The sequence below is a fragment of the Silurus aristotelis genome (assembly GCF_946808225.1).
Source record: "Silurus aristotelis genome assembly, chromosome: 10".
NCBI lineage: Eukaryota > Metazoa > Chordata > Actinopteri > Siluriformes > Siluridae > Silurus > Silurus aristotelis.
The window spans coordinates 4504913-4531610 of record NC_139583.1 but is presented as its reverse complement, the minus strand read 5'-3'; the positions used below and the strand labels follow the sequence as shown (position 1 = coordinate 4531610).

Here is a 26698-nt window from a genome sequence, read left to right as displayed (position 1 = left end):
ACATGTCATTTGTTGGCATATTTGTTTCTGTTGATTAGATTTGGAGTCTCATTTTCTGTAAAATAAGAAACTTTAAAAGGCAGTTGTACTTACTTGCTGCCTTACAGGACATCTCCAGGTTCTCAGGTTTGATCCTGGCATCTATTAATTGCCAAAGATGTTATGGATCTTCTCTAAACATCTATCTCTTCCAGCAGGAATTAAATTAGTACTTATCCTATTAAAATAACCTTGCATTTTTACCTAGATTCCTCCCAAATGAGTTTTAGACTTTAGATTATTTTAGATAGGAGACACTTATTGTGTCTCCTAGTGAATTCAGATCTAGATTAGGACTTCTTTAACTACATACAATGATTTAGAGCTGTTGCTATCGATTATTTTAGCAATTGATTGTTCTAACGATTATCCTAATAATATTCTGAATAATAGCGTAATCGGATAAGAAGTACTTTTTCTTTATTATAGAGCAATACTAAATATACAAGAGAAAATAAGACTTATTTAATAGAATTAAAATGAACAATTAATTTGTTTCCTTTTTAGAAGAATTCACATTTTTATTGCTGAAATTGCACACAAGAATATCTGTGAAAACCAAACCCATTTAGTGCATTTAATTTCCATATAACTTCAAAATGTAAATACAAATATATCAATAACAAAATCTTTCAGAGTAAAATTTTAGATTCTCTAAAAAGAAAAAAGGTAACCGCACTGTTTGGTGTTTTCTTTATGTTTTAGTTTGAAATGATCGCAAACTTTGGAAAGTCGTTTTCTTTGGCCTGAATCCAATAGAAGTCCGTATCCGCCACATAAAAAAAAAGACTTTTTTCTCGCAATTATGACTTAATTCCTCGTAATTCGCTTTAGAGTTTGGCGGGTGGTGCGTCAGTAATAATGGTCAATGGGAAACGCAGTGCTCTGTGTGTAGTTAAATGGACTAAACGAAGCATTGAGGCAAAATAATTTACTTCTGTTAATTTTTCTATTCGAATTTCTCGAATTACTCGAGGAATCGTTACGGCCCTACAATGTTTTGTGTATTATAGTTTTCATTTATTTAGTATATTAATCATTTCACACAGCCCCTTGTCTCAGCTTGATGGGAGGTGGTATCAGGTGGTGGTTGAGACTTGAACTCGACCTTTGTTCAGAAGGTCAGGTTCAAATCCCAGCACCACCAAGCTACTACTGCTGCTTCCCTCAGCAAAACCCTGATCTACTATTTTTTAAATTGTTTCAATATAGAAGACATGAAACATACTTCATAGTTAAACATGTTGTGACAGTGGCTCTTGTTCATGTTTGGTCACATGACAACTCTCCATGGTTGATTATCATTTCCCATAATTTATACCCCCCCCCCCCCCACCACCATGTGTTACAGTACATGAGGAACAAAAACCTGTTTATTGATGAAGGCAATATTGTTCTTGGTATAAACGTTAGCATCTGTCATAAAGATACGACAGTGGCAGCATGACGATATGCAAGGAAAGATAATAAGAATTCATACAAACTTGGTCGGTTATTCTTTGTAAAATTACTGAGTGATTTGGAATATTACCACATACACATAACAGTGCCATTTTCACCAAATACAATCTTATTTATTTTTAAACACCAGATAACAAAACTACTAGACCAAACAAAAGACATTGTAGTGTGTGTGTGTAAACATGGACTCCATCAGCACACTGTAACAATGCAGCACCAAAAGCTGAATGTGAATAATGTGAAGAAACTGTCTATATAATAAATACTGCACATGTAAACCAAATTTGGTGGTTTGACTGTCAGGAAACAGTTTTGGTCTTCTGTGTCCTTAAATAACCACCAGCCAAAATGTAGGGATGATAAAGTTGTGTTGTTTCTATAGAGAGGAACTCAAGTCATGTAGAAATGCAGGGTTTTCAGCAGAAAAACATGGGAATTGCTACATTGAGAATTTCATTGGCGGACAACAGTTGCACTGTTTTAACTGCAATGCAATGCAAAGACGAAGATCTTGTTACAATCATGATGTTTCATAATTGAAGAATTTGCACGAAACAGCTGTATAAGCGTTAAAATGAAAACATCGCAATACAGGCCACAGACTGCTCTCCTTGTGCGTGGGAATGATTTTCCCTTTCTGTAGATCTTCGTTCCAAAAACATCATAGGATCAAGTCACAAGAGTCAAACAGTTTTCATTTTTATATAAAGTTGCATGAATTGCATTTTTCTCTCTCTCTCTCTCTCTCTCTCTCTCTCTCTCTCTCTCTCTCTTTCTCTCTCTCTCTCTCTCTCTCTTTTTCTCTCAGATGCAGGGATTCTCAGATTTCGTTCAGCAGATGGAAATATGGCTGATATCCTGAAGCTGATCCGTGATCCTATCAGCGCAAACGTCTATGCAGGAACTGTTCATGGCCTGTACATGTTAAATAGTAAAAACCATCCAACACTTAAACTGGTAAACTCTATTTCCTGAACTTTATATAACTTTAAATAAATTTCTTCATATCATGTACCATACAGTATACCAGCAGTGGACAGTAACAAAGTAAATGTAATTCGTTACTGTACTTAAGTAGTTTTTTCATGTATCTGTACTTTACTGAAGTATTTCTATTTGGGGAGACGTTTACTTTTACTTCACTACATTTTGCGAACTCAGTCATTTATTTTATTTGATTGAATAAAAACTTAACTGGTCAAACATGCAGCGATCCACCAATCAGGGTCGAGCGCGCACTTTGTTTTGAACTCTTGCCTGGCGCTTGGTGGATCTTCTTATCACCAACATACAGACCGGCGTCAATTTAACAGCAAGCAGAACATTTAGAGATAAATAAATAGAGAAGAAGCTCCAGACTCAAACTCACCACAACACCTTTGACCTTATTGCACGATTTATTTTAAAGTAGTAAAAAAAAAAATAAAGGTTTTGGCTCATGACCATTTTAATGGATATCAATCAGTATTTGACTCATTAATATCATTCTATTAATAGATCAGTGTGCTGAAAGTCAACTTAGAGTCTTTTCACATAAACTGAGTTGATTACGCAAGATCCAGTTGACAAAAATAATAATAGCAACATCATAGCCATAATAAATCATAGTTCTTTGGAAACTCAAGTACATTTGAAGGCCAATACTTTTGTACTTTTACTCAAGTGAAAGTTTAAAGGCACCACTTTCTTTACTGGAGTAAAATTTTAGAGTGTATCTCTACTTTAACTCAGGTACATGATTTGTGTACTTTGTCCACCACTGTATATACTGTATACTATCATTTGTCTATATTGCACTGCTTCATCCACTATGCATCTTTGCACCATCCCTAACTTATGCTTATCATTGCACTACTGTACCCATATTTATTCTGTATATACTGTATGTACAGACATTTATTTAAAGTATGTACATATATATATGTGTGTATATGTATGTATATATGTGTATGTGTATATGTATGTATATATATATGTATGTGTATATGTATGTATATATATATGTATGTGTATATGTATGTATATATATATATGTATGTGTATATATATATATATATATATATATATATATACCATATCTTTTTGACTACTGCACCTGCTTTTCTACTCTTTTTTTTTTTTTTTCACCCTTGTACAAATGGACCCATACCCTCATTTACCACATTGCTATTTATAGTACGTAAATACGCCACTTATGCACTTCTGGTTAGATGCTAACTGCATTTCATTGGCTCTGTACATGTACTTTGCACCATGACAGTATAGCTGAATCTGATCTAATCCTATATGTTATTTAAAATAAATAATAGTAAATTAGAGGTCAACCGATTCATCCAGTTTTACCATGTTTAGGCAAATCCACCAATGGTCGACCTCTAGTACTAATAATAACAAGAAAAAAGATAGAAGAAAGTGAATAGATGTACTAAACAAGGACGTAATCCAGGAATCTAAATATGCATCTTAGAGAATTGAAATGCCTAAGAAAAAGCTGGAAACCTTCCATAGCTTTATTTCAACTTAGTCTGGTGGGATAGGGCGTCTCTAAAATTCAGAAAGCATTCAAGCCAACACAGGAAACCAGCAGCACCCTAGAGCTTTGTTCTCTAAAAATCTGGAATTCTCCAAACTCCTATAATACATGGAAATTAAAATAACATGTTTTTCTTTCTGGACAGGTAAATGTTACAATAATGCAGCCAGAATGTCTGGTAAGTTTTACTCATTCTGTATAATTATTTATGCCTGTGCACTGCTTATTAATGCAATACAATCTGTATAGTGTTTAAGGATAAGCATCTTTCCAAACACACTTAAGATGGATATAAGTGTTACTAAATAGGGTGATTTATATTTTTCTAAAAAAATCTTCTAACCAATCTGAATTTATCTTTCAGCAACGCTCTGGTGTTGGGTTTTAAACATCAGCTTATTATACCATATATGAAGCTGGATCACTGTATTGTATAAAAGTCTTAAACCTAATCTGGATATCTAGATATGTGTCATAGTTCTGAATCATGGCTATATTTTTTCCATTTATGTGGATGTTGGTTCTATGGTTGTGTTGTTTAAACTGTAGACCGGCTTTTATTTAAACAAACTCTACAGTTTCCTGACAAATACTCCTTAATGTTCACTGTACCAGGTTACACTTTGTGCAAATTCAAACATACCACCATCGTTGTATAAACCTGGGCCAGACTTTCTTTCTCTGGTTAAAAGTAGGACATGGGCCACATCTGGTCTCAGTGTATCACTGAGACCAAATGTCCTTCTTTCTATGTTCGACATCTGGTCTCAGTGATACTGTTTTATCTACATCGTTTTTTTTTATTATTTAACTTCTGAAAACTTTTTCAGGATTGTAAAAACATCTCTCTGCTGAAAGAGGGGAGAAATGGAAATCCACTGTTCATGTGTGAAACTTATATAGAAACTACAATGTGCTGTGATGTGGTATGTTTACAATTTGGTGTGTGTGTGTGTGTGTGTGTGTGTGTGTGTGTGTGTATACATGGTTATGCACTATGCTGGTCCTTACATTTAGCAGGACATTGACTGTGAATAAAGTACTAAAAAATGTTTTTTTCCTTCATGCTAGAACTCGGAGAATATTCCTATTAATTGCACTGAACTGTGGCATCCATCACACATCATTGAGTCGTCTTTACATTTCGGTAAGAAGGAGTTAAAACTTGCATTTATTTATAAAATAGACCGCTTTTAAATTCATCACTTAGCTAATTAACCACATTTTTACCCAGAGTACTAGTAATTATAGAGCTCACTTCATATACTGCACTTGTTGTACGCCTTTGTATCCAAACATGATCTATAGAAACATGCAGTTATCCATAGGTCTAGTTCACACAGTTGCCCAGTTTCTTGCACCATTTGGAGCCTGATTTATTTTTGTCAACAGTTTGTAAAAAGGTTCTAGAGAATTAGCTGTGGGCAAATGAAGTGCAAGGAGGAAAGAGATTAGAGAGGCATTTTAGCAAACCACAATTAGTAAAGATACCAGAGCTAATGCACTGATCACTGGTTCTATAAGTTCGTGAGAAAATCGTGATGCATGTGTTATTTGAGTTTTCGCTTTTTTGGAATTAATCTTCAACCCACAGGATAGATGGCATTTGCAAAGATTAAAAATATTATTACTGGCTGATTAGTACCTGAAATATCAATGTTACAGTTTATTCTCATTTTTCTCTGAGAAGGAATTACAGTATATACAGCAAGACGCACTCTATAGATAAGTTTAGGCGCACTTGACCTTGTATGTGAACATCCAAATCCACAATTAGTCTTCATTTGCTATTATACCTCACTCTTCCTGACTCTTCTAAGAAAATGATATTTGTGCTCATTCAGCCACAAGGGTGTTAGTAAAGTCGTACAGGTACGGATGTAGGCGAGGAGGCCTGGGGTGCAGTCAACGTTTTAATTTATCCCAAAGGTGTTCAATTAGGTCGAGATTCAGAGCACTATAGCAGGATATCTTCCACGCCGAGCCATGTTTAGCAAATCCCTATGGTGCTGGCTTTGTGCACAGGGTTATTGTCATAAAGGAACAGGTTTTTTTCACTTCTTGTTCAAGTGAAAGGACCATTTATCTCTACTACCTTTAAAGACAAAGGCATTCATCTTTGTGGTATCAGTTTGGGGAAGAACCACATATGGTTGGAAAATATAGATAGATATATATACTTTTTGTTACCTTTAACTTTTTCAGCAATTTGAGCTATTTGAGCAATTTAGCTGTTAAACTGTGAACGTGCATTGTGCTCCTTGCCTGATGTGTGTTTGTTGTGTGTACCCAAGGTGAATCACTATATTACACAGTCTCGGCTACTAACAGTCCAACAGTTCCCGTCGGCACCTACAGATGGGCCATGAATAAAGCCACCTTTCAAGTGATAATTTCAAACGGTGAGAGAGACATATAACATCCAGGTTTGCAGTAAAATAATTTACATTAATACAGATTTGTAAAGTTAAATTGGACCAAAAAGTCCAGTAAAAGCACAGCACAAACTTTGGCAACTGTAAACAAGATTTCACAATTTCTAATATGAAACTATGACCTTATATTGTAACTGGATTCCTGTGGACATTCACTATAACTGGGTAAGGGATACTAGCATGTGAATATAGAAATGCAAATAGATCTTTAACCCCTAAATCTAGCATTATACTTATTCGTCATTCTAGAATTTTTCTAAACTTATCCATTAAGCTTCCAAATGTATTTTTTCTCTAGATTTAGAGCAGAGATATTTTAAAATCATAGCCAATAACGCAAATGGACGATTGGATGGAAAGGTGTACTCCTTCTACATAGAGAAGAACCAGGACCAGGGGCCAGAAAAGCCCATCTGGGTACCCCTTGTTTCTCAGTTTTGTGTGGTAAGCAGTGTGTCATGTTATGTTTCACCAGAAATAATATTTATACATAAAAGTTCTGCTTTTATAGAGCAAAAGTGAGAATGGACGATGAGATCAGAGGGAGTTACAATAATATAGACACATTACAATAATGTTGTAATGTCTTTATATTTTAAATGCCACTCACTATTTACAGTAACACCTCTTGCTGTGGCGTTTCAAAATATCATTCTTTCCCCTAAACCAGTTTGTGGAACTATCTAAAGGAAGCAATTGTCTGATGTTCTTATTGTGTTATTTGTGTTTTTTTTTTTTTCTTTTTTCAAAGCACATTTGTCAAATGTAGACTGTAGTAGTAGTAGGATTTAGAGAAGTAATTTCACAATTAATCTGATAGAGAACCAATGACAAAAGAGAAATTTCAGTTCTCGTGACAGTTTTCAAACTCATGACGTTAAACACAAAGAGTAGCTTCATAATAAATTTTCATCAAACACAATGTATTTACAAGCATTTGCGCCACCAGGCATGGTCATTCATCAATTTATTAATATGTAAAAAGCTGTAATTCAATATACAAAGTTATACTATGGTCGGAATTTTCATTCTGATAAGCTCTTGTTTCTATGGTAATGTTATACACGAGTATTTATATGGATACACTCCATATACAGATATACAGAATTTTGATAGTTGTATTTGTGTATACAGGGAGGTTTTCTGTAAGTAGCTCTTTATTGAACATTTAAGGAAGGGGTCTCCATTGTCTATGTAATGTTAAGTTTTCCGGAGTGGGAAAATCCTCAGGAAGGAAGCTTTGTGCTTTCATTTTTATTATTATTATTGATACTAATCAAGAGAAGGACATTTTTTTTGGTTTCAGTTTGTGTTTATTATCTGTGTTGTATTTGTTTATATGTACACATTTAGTGTATATACATTTATAGAGGTAATGATTATAGAGAGATGAGAGGTGAAGATTGTATTTTAATGGATAAATATTTGGGATGAGGGTTGGGGATTCGAGTAGTATTTGAGAATCTGGTTCAGGCACTGAGTAAGGAAATTGGGTCAGGGTCTACTGTATGGGGTGTAAACTGGGGTTAGAGGTTTGGTCAAGAATTAAAATGAAGGGTCAAGTTTAAGATAGAGGGTTCAGGGTTAGGGGGTTAGGGTAAGGTTTACAGTTAGGAATTAAGTTAAAGTTTAGAATAAATGGGTTAAAGGTAGGGTTAAGGGTTAAGATTAATGTTGGGGGTTGGGATTAGGAATTGGGTTTGGGGTTAAGTATAGGTTTAGGGGTTGGAAATAGCGTTTGGAAGTTAGAAGTTGAGTTCATGGGGAGATTAAGGTTGGTGTTAAGGTTAGAATTATGGAAAAGGTTACGGTTAGGCCTGTCTCTAACGCTCATGACTTAACTGATGACTCAGCTCCTAAGGTAGTTTATATTACATTTAATGTGCTTAATCAGCACAGCTCGAGGACCTACTCCTACACCTAAAAAAAAAAAATCCTGCTCAAATTAAATAAACCATTCCTTAATCTGTAGGCTGATCGTGGTGGCACTAAAGCACTTCTTCAGAACCGCTGGACATCCATGTTGACCGCACGTTTGTTTTGCGGAGACGAGGAGAACCATCTCTCATATACAGAGCTGTTGGACGTTGCTGTTCTGGAAGATGTGGAATGGCAGAACACCACAATCTACACCCTCTTCAAAAATGAGTAGTAAGATAATGCATTCTAGCGTGTTGCTGACCGGCAGTTATTTGTATGGTGTTTATCTACAATATATTTACGTATGAGTAGACTCTGGACACTGGCCACACATATATCTGTTAGAGGGAGATGTGAACTCAATGACGTGGACTTTAAATGTGCCCCCTAATGTTTATCTGATACTATAAATACTTGTACAGTGGTTAATATCTCACGGTATGCTGCTTACCCCAAATTAACACGGCACAACAAGGCTTTTATATTCCTGCAGCAGAGTATTTATGTATAGTAGTTTTTGTGTATAAAAGACTGTTAGCATATTTATTTATCATTAAACAAAATTTCGTTAATGGTACACTGAGGTTCTGCTATGGGATTGTGAGACAATAGTAACTGCACTGTAAAACCTAGTATTTACCAAATATATTTTGCATGATATATGTGGTAATACTTTAAAGTTTTACTTATAAACTTTTATTTGAGTTTCTAAACCTAGCTGGACAAACTCAAATTAGTTGCAATCTAGTCATAGCTAAACACGACCTACTTAGTTAGCTCAACATAAGGCCACATTAACCACCTATAGACGATTACCTTCACACACACATCTGGTTGATTTATATCATTATGAGTTTTACATTTCAGTGAACATTGAATATGATTTAGATCCCCTTAGACGATCTTATATGAGGCAGCTACAAAAAGTGTTAGGAAAATTACGATAGACTATAGCTAATGCTAGCAGGAAGGCTAATGCAAATGACTACGTAAGCTTAGCTGACGTTAGCTGGTTTTGCTAGCTGTGAATTGTCTTAGGTTTCTGTTTTCAATTGACATTTAGGGATATAATTGGAAAAATCCTCTCAGAAATCCTGAGCTCATGTAGACTATCAGGCCAAGATGAAGGACCTTACCATTGACACAACTCTTTGCTAATAATATAAAATTTCCTCTTTCAATGGGAAATACTTATTAATACATGACAAGTTTTAGTTCCTTAGTATGTACAATTTGAATTGCAAATAGTCAAGTCAAGTCAAGTCAAGTTTATTTGTATAGCGCTTTTCACAACAGACATTGTCTCAAAGCAGCTTTACAGAAAACAACAGTGAAGGTGAATGGTGTGCGTTTGTCCCTGATGAGCAAGCCGTGGCGACAGTGGCAAGGAAAAACTCCCTTAGATGATATGAGGAAGAAACCTTGAGAGGAACCAGACTCAAAGGGGAACCCATCCTCATATGGGTGACATCAAAAGTTTGGTCATAAATCTTTCAACAATACAGAACAATTTGTGATCATCATAGATCCAGCATCAGCTTCTCCATGCCAGGGCCTTTAAACACTCGGCATCTACTTCTCCATGATCATCCATAGGTCCATAATCTTCACGAGGTGGGACGTGACTGGAGCTGGCCAAACCTCAGGATGCCTCGGGATGGGGAGAGAAAGAGAAGCAGTGGAGAGGAATTAGCGTAGCTGCTGTTCATGATATTAACAGCACAAGTTTATAATGTGCATGTGATCAGATGTTCTGGAGCACAAGGTTATGATGTGATGTGTGTGATGTGTGTTATGTGTAGGCTTTGCTAAAAAGATATGTTTTTAATCTGCACTTAAACTGGGAGAGTGTATCTGAACCCCGAACACTGTCAGGAAGACTATTCCAGAGTTTAGGAGCTAAATGTGAAAATGCTCTACCGCCTTTAGTGGACTTTGCTATTCTAGGAACTACTAGAAGCCCAGAGTTTTGAGATCTCAGGGAGCGTGGCGGATTGTAGCGTGTTAAGAGACTGGATAGATACATGGGAGCCAAACCATTTAGTGCTTTATAAGTGAGTAGCAGTAGTTTGTAGTCTATTCGAAACTTAATAGGAAGCCAATGTAGGGACGATAAGATTGGGGTTATATGATCGTATTTTCTTGACCTAGTAAGAACTCTTGCTGCTGCATTCTGAACTAACTGAAGCTTGTTTATTAATGATGCAGGACATCTACCTAGTAATGCATTACAGTAGTCTATTCTAGAGGTCATAAACGCATGGACGAGCTTCTCTGCATCAGATATAGATAACATATTTCTAAGGTGAAAGAAGGCTGTTTTTGTAACTTGATTGATGTGATTTTTAAAAGATAAGTTGCTGTCTAAAATAACTCCCAGGTCTTTTACCGTTGAACTAGTAGTTACAGAACAACCGTCTAAATGCAGGCTGAGATGCTGGAGCTTCTGTGTACTATTTTTTGGGCCGATGAGCAAAATCTCCGTTTTATCCGAATTTAATAGCAGAAAGTTATGGGTCATCCAATCTCTTATTTCTTCAACACACTCAGTTATGCGAGCTAATTGAGCTGTATCGCCTGGTTTGGATGAAATATATAGCTGGGTATCATCAGCATAACAATGGAAGCTAATTCCATGCCTTCTAATAATATTTCCTAATGGAAGCATGTATATTGTAAAAAGCAGGGGTCCCAGAACTGACCCTTGTGGCACGCCATAATTTACTAGCATTATCCTGGATAGCTCTCCATTTAAATCTACGAAATGGTAACGATTGGACAGGTAGGATTTAAACCAGCTTAATGCCTGTCCCTGAATACCGATGTAATATTGTAAGCGATCGAGGAGAAGATCATGATCTATAGTGTCGAACGCAGCACTAAGATCTAGTAAAACTAATAGGGAGATGTAGCCTTGGTCTGAAGCTAAAAACAGGTCGTTAGTGATTTTAACTAGAGCAGTTTCTGTGCTATGATGGGGCCTAAAACCTGACTGAAACTCTTCAAAGATATTGTTCTCCTGCAAGTGGTTACATAGCTGGGCAGCGACAATCTTTTCTAAAATCTTAGACATAAATGGGAGATTTGAAATTGGTCTGTAATTCGATAGCGTGCTTGGATCCAGATTAGATTTTTTAATGAGGGGCTTAACATAGTCAAATAGTCATATCATGTGCTGTGTTGCTGTGCTTTTTTTTCCTTCAGCAGTTTCTATTCCCTTAGATACTGAGAAACTGTGTGTGTGTGTGTGTGTGTGTGTGTGTGTGTGTGTGTGTGTGTGTGTGTGTGTGTGTGTGTGTGTGTGTGTGTGTGTGTGTGTGTGTGTGTGGCTAGAATGGTGACATTTGCATCCCTGTCTCTCTCCAATAGCAACCTGACAGCACTGTGTGTTTACACCATGTCCGACATCCTTCACGTCTTCAATAGCAACAAATTCACATCTGACTCTGACTCTTTTTCTTCACCGACTCCTGGAGAGGTACACTTTCAGTAAAACACAAACTTTACTTCACAAACTTTATCTCTGCACCGAGCTTAAATAAGTTTAAACTGTGTGTTACAGTGTGTACATGACAGCCAGGCGCTGCCGACAACCTTTCTGAGATTCATGGAACGTCGTCCTGAAATGAAGCAGTGGATTAAACCTACACGGGACCCTCTGATGTTCAAACACCATCACTACACACACCTGCAGGTCGACAGAGTGAAGAGCAATAATATGGAAAATGGACATCATGATGTCCTCCTCATGAGTCTAGGTAAGCTGGTGAGAGTTCTGTTTAGCCGAAAAACAATAGTTTTACAGAAACGTGACTGTAAGCAAGTATTACATGACTCATGTAATGTAAGAACAGGGGTGGATTTGGACCAGCCTCATTGACTTCTGGACACAATGCATGTTATGTGTCATTGGTGTCGAAGGGGATATAGAATGTGGCTTTAACTCATGTCTGAGAATGACCTCAGGACTGAAATAGCTCTTTTCCATGCACATTGTTGGACAAATAAATCACTCTTATGCCAGATGCACGCCACACGACTTTTCTCACTGTGAACAGATTTCTGTAATTGTGGATGTAACTATAATACTATTTATCCTGAATGGTTCAGATATACAGCAGGAAATATCTTTTTTTTAGAGATATGTAACTTTCTATATTTATTAGTTGTAAAGAAATCTGCAACCACACCCGATATCATTGGTTTCTAATTTAAATATAGCCTAGAGTGGAGTGTGTTCGCCATCCACAAATCATCATGTAGGTGAGACAAGGTAACACTTTATACAAGACAAAAACAGGTCAGTTTAACTGTTCAATTCAATTATATCTTTCAGAATAAATACATAAACTCCTGATATAAAGACATTTATAATGAGTAGGGTCAGACCCAGACTCAAAGGGAAGTTATTTTTTTGTATGAGTGATACTGGATAGTGAGGATGTACAGTAAAACAGGAACTTTTTTTTACTGCAGTATGAGCCGCACGGTCATTTCTGTCTTTTCATTATAGCTAAATAAAAACCTGTTGTCTCGTATTGAAGATTGTGTTCAGTAATGACTTGAATGCAAATAGTTTTTAGCCATTTGTACCATCTACCATTTCCGTTCTGGCTCAGAATCGCCACAGTGCCACAGGACAATGGCTTGAAAAGATTTACAAGAATACAATGACTTTAGCCCTTGTTCTTCCCCTACTGAGATTGTACTTATGCATCATAAATCAGGTATTGGGGACTTTTAAAACATTAGTTGACAAAATGTCTAGATCTCTAGGGTTATTCAGAAGACGGAAAATTGTTAACTCGCTTACGCAAAAAAAAAAAAAAAAAAACACGTTTCCTTTTTCAACAAAAAGAGGAAGAGGAAAATTGTTGTGTACTTAAATAGTGATGTGAGAAATGTCATCTTTTTTTAATCTTTTTTTTTTTTACTTTTTAATTAAATGACAAACAGCAGACTGGGGTGTGGGAGTAGGCTGTGAGTTACTGATAACTGATACTGTGTTTGGAACAAATACTGTATAAAGTAATGCGGAACAGTAGACTTCAACCCTTTTAAACATTTCCTGCTTCTTAAAATTGCATGTTGCATTAACCAGAAGTATAACCAAAATATTTGGAGAATTATATCTTATACACCCGTCTCTATAGGGGGAGTGGTGGCTCCAGCGGCTAAGGCGCTGGGTTGCCGATCGGAAGGTCTGGGGTTCAAGCCCCGGTATCGCCAGGCTGCCACTCTTGGGCCCTTGAGCAAAGCCCTTAACCCTCTATGCGCTAGGGGTCCCTTACGAGGGAAATATCAAGGTCCGTGACGTCGGAGTGACGTGGGGCCGCCTTCCCGTGGGCTCACCACCTGCAGGAGGGACCGTAAGGGACGGTGCTGTGAGGATTGGGCAGCAGTCAAAGGCAGGGGCCTGCTAGACTGCTGCCCCCGCGACCCGAATTACGGATAAGCGGGAGAAAATGAACGATGAATGAATATCTTATATTCTTAGTGAAAAGGGTTAAAATATAGTATATAAATGCTTGTCGAACTCTTCTGATGGGTGTGTCTGGGTGTAGACATAAATAAAACTCCTGTTATTAGCATACTTTGATGTTAAAGAAAGAGTCTGCATGGGGTTAAACTTTGAGCAGCACATTTGAACTGATTATGTAAGTGCTAGTGGTAAATCAGTAGTTAAGACATTGGGCTTCTAATCAGAAGGTCATGAGTTCAAATCCCAGCACCACCAAGCTGCCACTTCTGAGCCCTTGAGCAAGGCCTGTATCCCTCACCTGCTCAGTTGTATAAATGAGAATTGAAAGTGCTGTGAAATTTGGAGTATGCACTTTTCCGGAATATATATCAAATTTTACAGCATATTATGTTACTTCCGCTGTAGACCTTGAAACCTTATAGCTATATTTTGGTATGTAGCTCTTACAGAGAGCAAAATATGAAAATTCACTTTAGACACACGCATCCTGCAAAGTGTGAATTGCAATCTCCTGATGTTTGTCATTCAATCAGTTTATCTGGTTCAGGTCATGGAGAATATCCTAGGAAAACATGAAATTTCACACATCTCAATAGAAGCAATTGCTTAATCACCTACTGAGATGTTTTAAAAGGAAACTAAGAGAAGGACATAAAAGAGCTGACCAGGATAAGTTGAAAATGAGAAGGGGTTACTTTTGTACAAATTATACTAGTGAACTCTTCTGTGTGTATCACGACTCGTAATTAGCTGCAGGTGAACAGGCGATGGGAAAGGTGAGATGCTTGAGACACTGCATTTACTTTTACTTTTATGGCATATCTCAGACGCTTTTTTGAGCGAGATGTAGCTGAACAGTTTGATGGCTAGGGGCCTTGCTCAGGGGCCCAGCAGTGGCAGCTTGGTGGTACTGGAAATTTTTACTTTTCTGAGCAGACGTTCAACGTTTTTACTTGCTGGGCAAAGAATTTACATATGACATATAAATTCAATATTGAATTTACAGGCAATAATAATAATAATAATAATAATAATAATGTCTTTTTCCAAAAAAGTATTCCAAAAGCATTGTAAAGTAATGAAAAGATTTTAAGGTCAGATATGCACACTAAATAAACAAAAAATACACCTTTGCTGATAACAACAAAGCTACAAATATGGGCGCCTGTATTTTTAAGATTGGAAAAATAATATTTATACTTGCCAAAGAATGACGACATCTATAAAACACTGGGAGTATACTGAGTCTGATATTTTACCCGTAAATCACACATAATTTTTATTCAGTCACACTCTTGGCAGCCTAATTATATTTTTCTCAGTTGCTTTGGAGTGTTTTCTCAAATCATCCTTAATATTTGCAAACCAGTGAGTGCATTTCTCAAAACAATGTGTACAAACAGCACAATACATTGGGTTTCTTGGAAAAGTCTGTACTTTTCTCAAAATCCTCAGTTCATCTCTTAAAAGTAAGTATTTGTGTCAATGAACATCTCATTCCCATTAGAATGAAAAGTCACTCTGTCATTGTTTACGAACAACACCATTTAAATGTTTAGTCGTGTTGTCAGATTTCTTGATATAAAAAAAAAAAATCAGGTGTAACCAGTTTAATATATTTTGATCAACATGACCAACAACTGATAATGTAGGAAACAGCAGACACTTCAACAATCGAAAAATTTACACAATCGATTAATTTAATGTACTAAAGCATTTGCAATTTGAACAAAGCAACAAATGAAATGTGCTTATGATGAGCACAAATGACTAAATGATGTGGAGTTCCTCCTTGTTTTTTTCCCTCCATATATCAGTATCTTTAGATGTTCTTGCTTAGATTGTGCTACACTCTGACACCAAATATTGACACCGTTACCCATTAAATATGCTGCGCAATCAGATGGTTACAGTTGCACGTGACCTTTTCCTTTAAAAGAAAACAGCATTACTAAAGTTCATGCATCAGCTAATTTTCAAGATCCTATTTTGGTTTCAACATCAGTGTTCCATCTGTCATTTTATGTGACGTTGAACAAGACAGTACTTCTGAAATTAATATGGGGTAAAATCAGGATATTCAGTTTCTGGAAAAATAATTCAAATTAAGGGTGGTAACAGACATCATGCTTTCTGTTAAGTTGCATCACCACCATGTTAAAAGCTTTCCTATAACAGCCCACACCTTTCATTATACAACAAACAATATCCAAAATGAACTTCTCACTTACTACTATTTCCATACATGTTATATAAACATTTCCTTACAGTAAAAACTGAAAAAAAGTGTGGATATTATTTAGGGTTTAACATTAATATTAATGGATTTATTAATGGATTTAGCTAATAAGGCAGTAGAAGCTTGTTGATGTCTGTAAAATGTGGTTTTTAATGGTCCATATGATATAGTCAGTGTTACTTCAGTGGACTTTTGGATAAAAACATCTTTCAAGCAACACGATTCGTGCCTAGTATTATCAAAAGGTGGCATATTGAAGCTTAAAAGGCATTTAATGCGTCAAAGGTTAAGAGTTCTGTAGGAAGTGTGTAAGTAGAAAATATTGGGGCTCTAGGTGCTCTTTACCTTGAATAAACCCACGGTTGGTTAGTCATGTATCACCTACGCCCCTAAATAAAGCCCCTAACATGTAGTCACCTTTCCCCTCTAGTCTTTTTAAGTCAAGTGGGTTTTTTGTGTCATTTAAACTATATACAATGCAGTAGAAAATTAAATGAAACCAGGACCAATGTGCTACATGTACATCAGTCAACGTAAATGAGCAAAGAGGAACACAAAGTACAGAAAACTTCCGAAATAAAAACAATCCAAAGTGCAACTGTGAAACATTTAGTGCAAATAAAAAGGGACAACATAAAACAAGGAGACAGTAAACACCCACTGCAAAAAAATAAAAAATCCCGTCATGAATGAATTCATCAGAATTTCCAAAGAGGTGAAACATAGAATATTAATCACTTATAAGGGTAAAATCACTGTGAGTGGAAAATGTGTAATGAATAATACCCTGGTGGTGTGTGTGTGTGTGTGTGTGTGTGTGTGTGTGTGTGTGTGTGTGGGTGAGTGAGTGAGTGGGGGGGTTTTGAAATCATAGAAAAATAATCAGTGATATAGTGGTGTGATGTAGCCGACTACCACATCAAGTGGAGTGAGTTTTGAGTTCAAAAGAGTTTCTTGATTATACATCAATGCTTAGCATTTGTATTTATTTAATGCATTTTTTTATTGTATTGTTTATGTAATGGAATGGAATGTTCATAAAACGTTGGTTCATGTTATCACTTAAATTACAGCAGCTGTAACATTCATTCCCTCCCCAGCCTCTTTTTCTGTATTGAAGTTGACTTTGTGGGGGGCGGTATGACGATATAAAATCAGACATCTCAGATAAGCTGCTGATTTGACTGCTAATTATTCATTTGATATAGAAAAATAGAGAATTTCACGTTTTTTTATGATGTACTTTATACAACAAATACTGTCACTAAGCAGCTTTACAAAACTAAATATACATTTAAAGTACATAAATGTGTCCACCTATAATGTATAAACAAGAGTGAATATATTAAAGCAAATAAATCTGTAATATGTTTTCTCTCCTTAGAGTGTGGCAAAGTGCACAAAATCCTGGAGCAGGATGGTAAACCTTTCATCATCGCAGAGTACAAGCCCTTTAATACCAGGACACACATCTACACCATGCTGCTCGACAGTGTAAATGTAAGTGGGCTTTGATATTAAACTACAGTAGCGATGATACAATCAAAAGAGACTTACGTGAACACTGTCAGCTGGAGGAAATTTACTCACGCTGGCATCAGATGTTGAAGAGTGATGGTTTTAAGATTTTTTTGTTGACCTAGGTTGTATCATAGACAATAATTTTCTTGGTCAAAAAATTTCACAAGACTTAAACAAATGATTAAAGTACATTTACGGCATCCGGCGGATGAGCTTATCCAGAGTGACTCACAAAAGTGCTGTGTACTAAGTCTAATCCTGGATTATTTAGACACTGACTCACAATACATTAGTCGAAAACTATGGTGAGAGATAAAAAATAGGCAGACGAGCTAATTTAAGAACCACTTCAAATGGTGGGTTTTAAGACTGCTAGAGACTCAGCCGTTGATATCAAGTGGACGTTCTGTCCATCACCTCAGTGCTAGAATAGAGAAGCATGTGGAGCATATCTTTCTCCAATCCTGAGAAATGGTGGGACCAGTGTTAGAGGATGAAGGGAGTATGATGTTGTGTGGGATGAAATAAGTGCTGTGTGGTTTGGGGTTGCTGGAATGTTTTTGGCAAGTATCAGTGTATTTTTTTTTTTTTATCATAGCCGTGGGGTGGTATGGGAGAACCTAGTAAGACAAGTTGCAGATCAGTTGCAGATTGAATGTCATTCAGAGGCAGAAATGAGTTGCAGAAGTTCAGTTTTGAGATGGCAAGCAACTGAACAAACACCAGAGAAACGAGAGACAGTGTTGCTCTATTAAACGTTGATACCGTCAAAAAGTTTTGCAAACCCAGACATCTGTAACATCTTACTCATTATCATGATTTCATTTTCATGTGCAACTGCAGGAATTTCCCTAAACAATCAGACAGTGGCATGGGAGTCTCGGGATGTGCTCCTTTCCAGATCGATGAATTATTCAGAAGATCTGATTAGTTACAAACCGTTTGTAAAATGCATTTATTTTATGAAGGCCAACCTGAAACGAGCTCAAAAAGCCAAAACAATACTCTTTAAGGATTTCTTTCTTATTATTAATAGATACAATTTCGAGCATTTGATCCCTCACTACCCCATGCCACACTGTTAGAGTAGAGACATTTGATTTCTGTCTACATATTTTTGTTCATTCTCTAGAAAAAGCTTTTTGTGAGCTCCAGCACTGAAGTCATCCAGATAAAACTGGACAACTGCAGCATGTACGGGGAAACCTGCGAATTGTGTGCAATGGCCCGAGACCCGTACTGCAGGTGGCATATGCACGAGTGTTCAAATATAAGGTACATACTTTAATCTGTTCACATCCTGGAAAAGTAAATTACACTAAGCAATTATATACATATATATATAAATATATACACCGTGATCAGGCTAACTTTATGGCAACCGATCAGGCATAACATGACCACCTGCCTAATATTGTCAGTTGTGACCCATCAATCATCAACAGCATTACCTTCTTCAGCAGTTTGAGCTACAGTAGCTCGTCTGTTGGATCGGACCACATGGTCCAGTCTTTGTTCCTTACATGCATCAATGAGCCTCGGCCACCCACAACCCTGTCGCCAGTTCACCACTGCAGACCAGGAACATCCCACAAGAGCTGCAGTTCTGGAGATGCTCTGACCCAGACGTCTAGACCTCACAAATTGTCAAACTCGCTCAAATCCTTACACTCGCCCATTTTTCCTGCTTCTAACACGTCAAAATGTTGAGTGCTGTCTGATATATTCCACCCCATTACACAAAAAAGTATTGGGACAGCTGACTTTTCCACCCATATTTGGTTGGTCCCCAAACTTTTGCCATAAGTTAGGAGGCAAACAGTTGTATAGGACATTTTTGGATGCAGTAATACGACATTTTTCATGCAATTAAACTACAGAACTTAAACCTGTTCCAGCATGATAATGCTCCTTTGCACAAAGCCAGCTCCATGAAGATATGCTTTACATGGGTTGAAGTGGAAGATCTTGAATGACCTTCTATAGAGCTCTGACTTCAACCCTTTTGGGAGAAATTGGAACGCTGACTGCACTCCAGGCCTCCTACATTTACCTTCACATTCACAGCATTATCCGGCCCCCCTTTCCAGAGTGATTGCACACTGGTTGCAGCACCTAGTTGCAGACTTTAGCATACCATACCATCAGCCTAAACTCTAGTTAGGAGGAATTATAGCACTTTTTTGTTTTTATGAAAGGCATAACTCAGACAGCTTACCTGTATCATTACCTGACTTTACACATGCCCTTGTGGCTGAATGAGCACAAATCTCTGTAAACACACTACAAAATCTAAAGTGGAGGTTATTATAACACGTACAGCACATACGACTCATAGTTCAGAAGTTGGGTTGGGCACTTCAACACACTGTATGCAGAAGTAGCATATGGTGTTAAATGTCATTAGTCTTTTTGTTTTATGATGTTGCACCATCGCTTCAGTTGCAGCCTGATCTCATTTTGATGCAACATTAGCATTTCCAACAAACAATTTTGTTGCACGTGATATTATAAATAATGCAAAAAGCTTTAACCTTTACATTAATAACAGTTAAGAACATGGCGTGAGCATTCTGTTGCAAGCCTGAGAATGTGTGAGTTTCCCCACACGCTGACCAGCAAATATAAGGAAGGTAGAACCACCACTGACTGCTATTTCCAAGAATTGCAAGACACCATATGTAACACATATGACAGTGTCTCTGAGAACTTTTCTTTTTGTTTTTCTTGATAAGTTAATACCCTAAGAAAAAGATATTTGCATTGGGAAAGTGAGCGTCTTACTGCATCCCATAATTCTCCTGAAAATGCAAATATTGACTTCCGAATGTGGTCTGATGGTGGTGTTTTGTTCCAGTATATAGTATTTTCGGTGCAACCCCTGAAACTATTTCCTTCCTGTCAGAGGAAAGTGTCTTTACAAGGTTGATAAGTTTTGAAAACCATCAAAGCTTTTATGAGAACCCATTCAAGATAACTTGAAATGGAAAAACTCAGATAATGTGTCAAAGATAATCTAGTGAGAGGAATGAATGTGATGAAGAAAGGATAATAATCTGATAAGTGAAAGATGATCTAGTGATTTGAAAAGATACCAATGAGTGAATATTACAGATAGATGTACTGGTGATGTTTTATTATTTCACGTTCCGGTCCAAATCAAATGCACTTTGTCTGGAAGTCAGAACTTTATTTTTGGTTTAGCTAACAACAGTTACTTATTCTCTTAATTCACACCTCTCACACACTCAGCCAAACACACACATTACACCCCTTGCCCACAAACACACACACACCCACACACACACACAATTAAACTTGCAGCCCTCCTGCACATTCTTCAGTAAACTTCAGTGAAATAACATTCTATTTCTATACACATTGCATCTATTTCCTCTCGCTTTGAAAGAAGAGGAAACAGAGAACCTTTTATACACCTTTCGATGGTTACACACAGAAACAGAAAACTCCAATGATTGTATATACAAATAGCGCATTTTAAAAATCTTTTAATTATTATATAGAAATCTTACTTTTTGTTCTTTTTGTTTTTCATAGATTGGGAATACAAAATGTAACCGATGGATATCACTCGAAATGTAAAGGTAGGTGTGTGTGTGTGTGTGTGTGTGTGTGTGTGTGTGTGTGTGTGTGTGTGTGTGTGTGTGTGTGTGTGTGTGTGTGTGTGTGTGTCCCCTAAACTGAACTCAAACCCATGTGCTGCACTATTTTCGTAATTTGTGCAACAAGTAGGGTTGATGGGGATGAGGTCATGGCTTTTTGTGGGCCAGTCAAGTTCTTTCGCACCAAATCATGCTTTTGTGGCCACCATTCTTCCAACCATGTGTTTATGGCTCTTGTATACACTGGGTATATGCATATTGTAATAGAAAAAAACCTTCCCCAAACTTCCCCTAAAGATTTCCCAGTCACTGGAAGTAAGGTTCTTAGCCCAGTCCCTGAAAAACAATCCTATGCCATTACACCTCCTCAATTAAACAATACAGTAGGCACTAGGCAGTCATGCAGGTAACATTCTTCTGCATTTCACCAAGCACCAAGTTTATTTCTATAGCACTTTTCACCTCAGACATTGTCTCAAAGCAGCTTTACAGAATTTTAAGAGTTAAGGTTAACAATGTGTATTTATCCCTGATGAGCAAGACTCAAAAATGAAACTCATCCTTATTTGGGTGACATCAAGAGTATGATTATAGTCTTTAAACAATACAGAACATGAGAATGAACATGAGCACTGGAATGTAAGATTATGAGTAATGATCTTTCTACAGTCTTTTACAGCCATTTGTGGTTATAAAACTAGGAGCTACTGAGCAACTGTTGAAAAATGCAGATCGCATGGCTACATGAGTGTATACACCTGTAGCAATGAGTCTGATTGAAAGACAGAAATTGAATACTTAAGAGATTTGCCCAGTACATCTACGATTTTATACTTTAAATTGCATAATCAATAGTCAGATCTGAAGGAATTTGTAGAAACGAGCCCAGAATTCCCTCCTTTTGTGTGTTCTATTCTTCAGTTCAATCCTCAGGTCCTCGTAAAGATCTGCTTTATTTATAGATAAATACTGGTTTCATTGTCTTCATGCAGCAGAAATCCATTACGGCACACACACACACACACACATCATTTACCACCGGTCAGTCTATGTGTGACAGACACACAAACCCACAAACACCCACACCCACTTCCTGCTGCATGTTAATCAGCAGACTGACTTAAAAACAACATGGCATAACAAATCATGGAAAGTTTATTTATTCCGTACAAAAAAAAAAAAATCAAACATTTTCACTGCAATTTTCCTTTTATTCATTAATCAAAAATATGTATTGGAGATAATAAAAATGTCTGCGCTTCTGCCAACGTTGCTGTATCAGCGCTGAATCTGGTCATGTGATGCGTAGGATGGCTGGTTTCCTCACATGTGCAGAAACAAACAATTCTTTTGCCCAAGATTCAGTCATGGGATGTTTATCATTCATGTCTATGGAGGAGGATAATGTTATGGTATGGTTTAATTTTTAAATAGAGTTTAATATTGTGAATCGGCTTTTTTCTTTACCCACAGAAGTGAGCCAGAGAAGTGATTTCTTGAGGTTCGACAATCTTTACATCATTCCTCAAGACTCAAAATTCTACTATAAATGCCCCAAGGATTCCCATCATGCCTCATATGTTTGGGAACACGAGGACAGGCAAATGGAGTGTGTCTCAGATGAGGAGAACTGCTTTTTGGTGATCGACAGAATGAGCGAAAAGGACGTAGGAAAGTATTACTGCATCGCCTCAGAGAACGACTACAGCAGGACTATCGTTAGTCTGGAGCTGCAGATGAACTCTGGCTCGGACACCAGGACAAGTCACGCAGCTTTAGCCTGCTTTCTGCTCCTGATCTATGTGATCTACTAGTGTTGTCTGGATGTAGTGCCATGCAGTGTTTTCCAAACCTGATCTTATGCTAACACGGTTTCATTCTCATTAGTGCATATACACTGATCCGGCACAACATTATAACATTAAGACAGGTGAAGAACAATGATGATCTCTTCATCATGGCACCTTTTAGTGGGTGGGATTTATTTATTAAGGAGCAAGTGAACATTTTTGTCCTTAAAGTTGATTTTAGAAGCAGGAAAAATGGGCGAGCGTAAGGATTTGAGCGAGTCTGACAAATTGTGATGTCTGGACGTCTGGGTCAGAGCATCTCCAAAACTGCAGCTCTTGTGGGATGTTCCTGGTCTGCAGTGGTCAGTATCTATCAAAAGTGCTCCAAGGAAGGAACAGTGGTGAACCATTGGTGTTTTCATGTAGGAGTGAAGGCTGGTCCGTGTGATCCGATCCAACTGCTGAAGAAGTTCATGCTGTTAATGCAGAATGGGTCAGGACTGTTTTGTCAGCAAAAGTGGACCAACACAATATTAGGCAGGTTGTCATGATGATATGCCTGATTGGTGACAATAAAGTTATGCCTGGTTCGTGGAGTTTTTCACGTACAGTTAAACCCAAAACCTAAATAATAACCTAGGAGCAGAAGGCATACAATAACACGAGCACGCCGAACACTGAGACTGCATTCCTGTGTTGAGATCGTTCGTCTTAGAGAAAAAACTTGTGTTGCTTAATTTGGGTTTGTGCAGACAGGGAGTGGTGAAGCGATTGCTTCACTGTATGAGCTTATAAGCAAAAATATGATTACGATCTACCGCAAAACTGTGAACTCATGCAATTTTTTAGGTATTATGGTTTCACCCAAAGCTGCACTGAACAGTGTACTTTAACATTCAGATATTTATTAATATATAAACTATATAATAATATAAACTATTAGAAAATATGAAGAGCCCTTAATTTGTCAAACATACTTTACAGCACAGTGCAATTCGTTACTTCGCATATCCCAGAGATTATTCAGGAAGCTGGGGTTAGGGGCTTGCTCAAGAGTGGCAGCTTGGCAATACTACTGCTTAAACCCCCAACCTTCTAAAACTTCAGGAACCCAAAGCTTCAACTTCTGAGCTCCCACATCCTTATTCTTAACTACTAACAACATTTGCACAGTTTCTCTTTCACAATTGTTCATTATTTATTAATAATTGTATTTGTTAGGGTTTTTTTTAATAGACTTTGATAGAAATATTGTTACATGAATTCTCCATGTGTAGACTGAGAGGTTCTGGATGGGAAATATCTTCATTAATAGCAGATTGCGTACAAGGAAATAATCCATAAATGATAACGAGGTGGTATCAGAAAGTTTTCAAGACCGGCTCTGTATACAAAGAAAGTACTTTATGTATCTACATTTATACACTATCCTCTTCATAATAGTCCCCTTGGTTGAACTTGTCGAAGGTCTTCCTGATCTCTCTTTTCCGCTCTTAAACGATGTCAAATGTATGTCAATGTCAAACGTCCCTATAGCAGATTTGCCCACTTTCACACAGAATTTTTTTTTTATGTTCTAACTTGCTCCCCAGGATGGAATTGGAGACGCACGTGGGCAGCACCGAAAAACGTCACGAAAGTCACGAAAAACATTTTGATACCACCACTTGAATCATTTCACAAAACTCCCAGGATAGAGTTTGCACAATTTTAAAGAATGTAACACTGTCAGGTCAGAACCAGATTGAAAATGTGCTTCCTAATCAGCATTTCAAACATAGCCGCCCTCGACTTCAACTCCCAACATGCAATTTGACGTTTACAATCATACTGATACTGAGTAGTTACACCTGTATTTCATTTCAATTCAATTAATTTCATGTTTACTCACAAAAAGTACAAACTGCACCATCTATGTCCACTTACTAGAGAGACCAAAGGTCAATCTAAATCTTCCAAGCTTTATTTTCCGTTCCATTGTCTCTTTGAAAAAATAAATAAAAAAGCATTCCTTTTTAACATGCTTGTTCAGTATGTGCCACGATCAGACCACGTTTAACTTTTTCTAATTGATCGCAGTTTAATTATATGTCAATTAGACAGTGTCCTAATCTAGCTTGCTTTTTAGCTCAGAAATGAAAATGCATATATGCGTCATTACGCACAAGATATTTAAATGGAAATAGAGTAGGAGTATAGATACTGGTTTTGGTCGGGATTTTTTTACACTGTTGGGTTGTGTGTGCGAGAAACAGAAAGCCACCGCTTTTTCCGATATCTTGTAAAGACAAAGTCATTCTGATTGACCTTGGTTTTTTAGTACTTGAACTGATTTTCTGGGACACAGAATCAGGAAGAGAAATTGCAGGGGTGGAGAAGTGAAGCAACTTGAGATTGATCGAAGGAACTGAACAAGCAAATTGTGTGATGCCCACAACGTCATTGTTGGGATATGGCCACGTTTAACACTGTGTAGCATCCACTCTTCTTTTACCGAGAAGTTAACTCAGTGGTTAAGACATTGGACTTTGGATCTGAACGTCACAAGTTCAAATCCCAGCGCCACTAATCTGCTAATGCTGGAATGTTCCTGTTCGTGTCTGATAATAAATTCTAGCTGTTTACTTTGTTCTATTGTGAATAAAACATTGGTATAAAAAATTTGCTAATCAATGCATTCTGTTTTTATTTGCGTTCTACACAGTGTCCCAAATTATTTTGAAAGAGGACGAGAAAGAAGAGACACAAGATTTTTTTGTGTCCACTTGAGACCCAATCAATAATAATTAAATTGAGGCTGAAAAAGGGCTCAATCAAGAGCAAGAAGCCGACTAATGCTATTATTAGCGTATACTAGTGCAATTGGATTGAGAAGATGTAAGACTGTGTTTGCACCTACAAGCCACCATATGGGTCTTTTGATTGTCCAGGGATCCTTTGTTCAAATCAGGTGTCATCCTTTGTATTTTTTTGTTACCTTAGTCTAGTTTGTTTTGCTGTTTGTCACGTTACTGTATTTAAAATACAGCCTAAAGTAATCTCTTTTTCTTCTTCAGCACTGTCCATGTCTTCTATGTCTTGTGTCTTTTCTGTTGTGTTGAGTCATGTTGTTCTGTTTGTCAGTCGGTTTTTCACTCGATCATTAAAATCCATAACCACGCGCTAAACTCTGGTCTTAATATATGTACCATCATTTTGAACTAAATAACTATACATATAAATACAACTATAAAATACATACGTATATTATACAAATTATATTATTAACCCAGCCATTAGGGGGGCACAAGCCAGTGCACTCTTAGTGCCGGTCCCAAGCCCGGGTAAATGGGGAGGGTTGCGTTAGGAAGGGCATCCAGCGTAAAACATGTGCCAAATCAAATATGCGGATCACAAATGAGAATTTCATACCGGATCGGTCGAGGCCCGGGTTAACAACGACCGCCACAGGTATCGTTAGCCGACAGGGTACCGGTGGAAATTGGGCTACTGTTGGCCGAAGGAGGAGAAGGAGAGGAGGAAGGCGTCTACAAAGACGGCAGGAAAAGGAGCAGTGTAGGAGAGTAGAGGTTCGGGTTGGTACTTTAAATGTTGGTACTATGACGGGTAAAGGGAGAGAGATAGCTGATATGATGGAGAGGAGAAAGGTAGATGT

General features: G+C 37.3%; 1 protein-coding gene across 3 annotated transcripts in view; it reads left to right on the top strand.

Moving 5' to 3' along the window:
- Positions 1-26203, top strand: part of LOC310732095 (semaphorin-7A) — a 44131-nt gene extending 17928 nt beyond the window's left edge. Inside the window, exons 2-14 of one of the 3 annotated variants that reach the window (XM_083552390.1) lie at positions 2309-2457; positions 4179-4211; positions 4864-4959; positions 5105-5180; positions 6328-6435; positions 6773-6912; positions 8441-8619; positions 11758-11866; positions 11951-12146; positions 17494-17609; positions 18763-18905; positions 21189-21235; positions 22727-26203. In XM_083552390.1, the coding sequence (XP_083408516.1) occupies positions 2309-2457; positions 4179-4211; positions 4864-4959; positions 5105-5180; positions 6328-6435; positions 6773-6912; positions 8441-8619; positions 11758-11866; positions 11951-12146; positions 17494-17609; positions 18763-18905; positions 21189-21235; positions 22727-23067 (1733 nt within the window). In that variant the 3' untranslated portion in view covers positions 23068-26203. Of the gene's footprint in view, positions 1-2308; positions 2458-4178; positions 4212-4863; positions 4960-5104; positions 5181-6327; positions 6436-6766; positions 6913-8440; positions 8620-11757; positions 11867-11950; positions 12147-17493; positions 17610-18762; positions 18906-21188; positions 21236-22726 lie in introns of all 3 variants that reach the window. The other 2 variants (XM_083552389.1, XM_083552391.1) reach the window with 2 other exon arrangements.
- Positions 26204-26698: the final 495 nt, after the last annotated feature.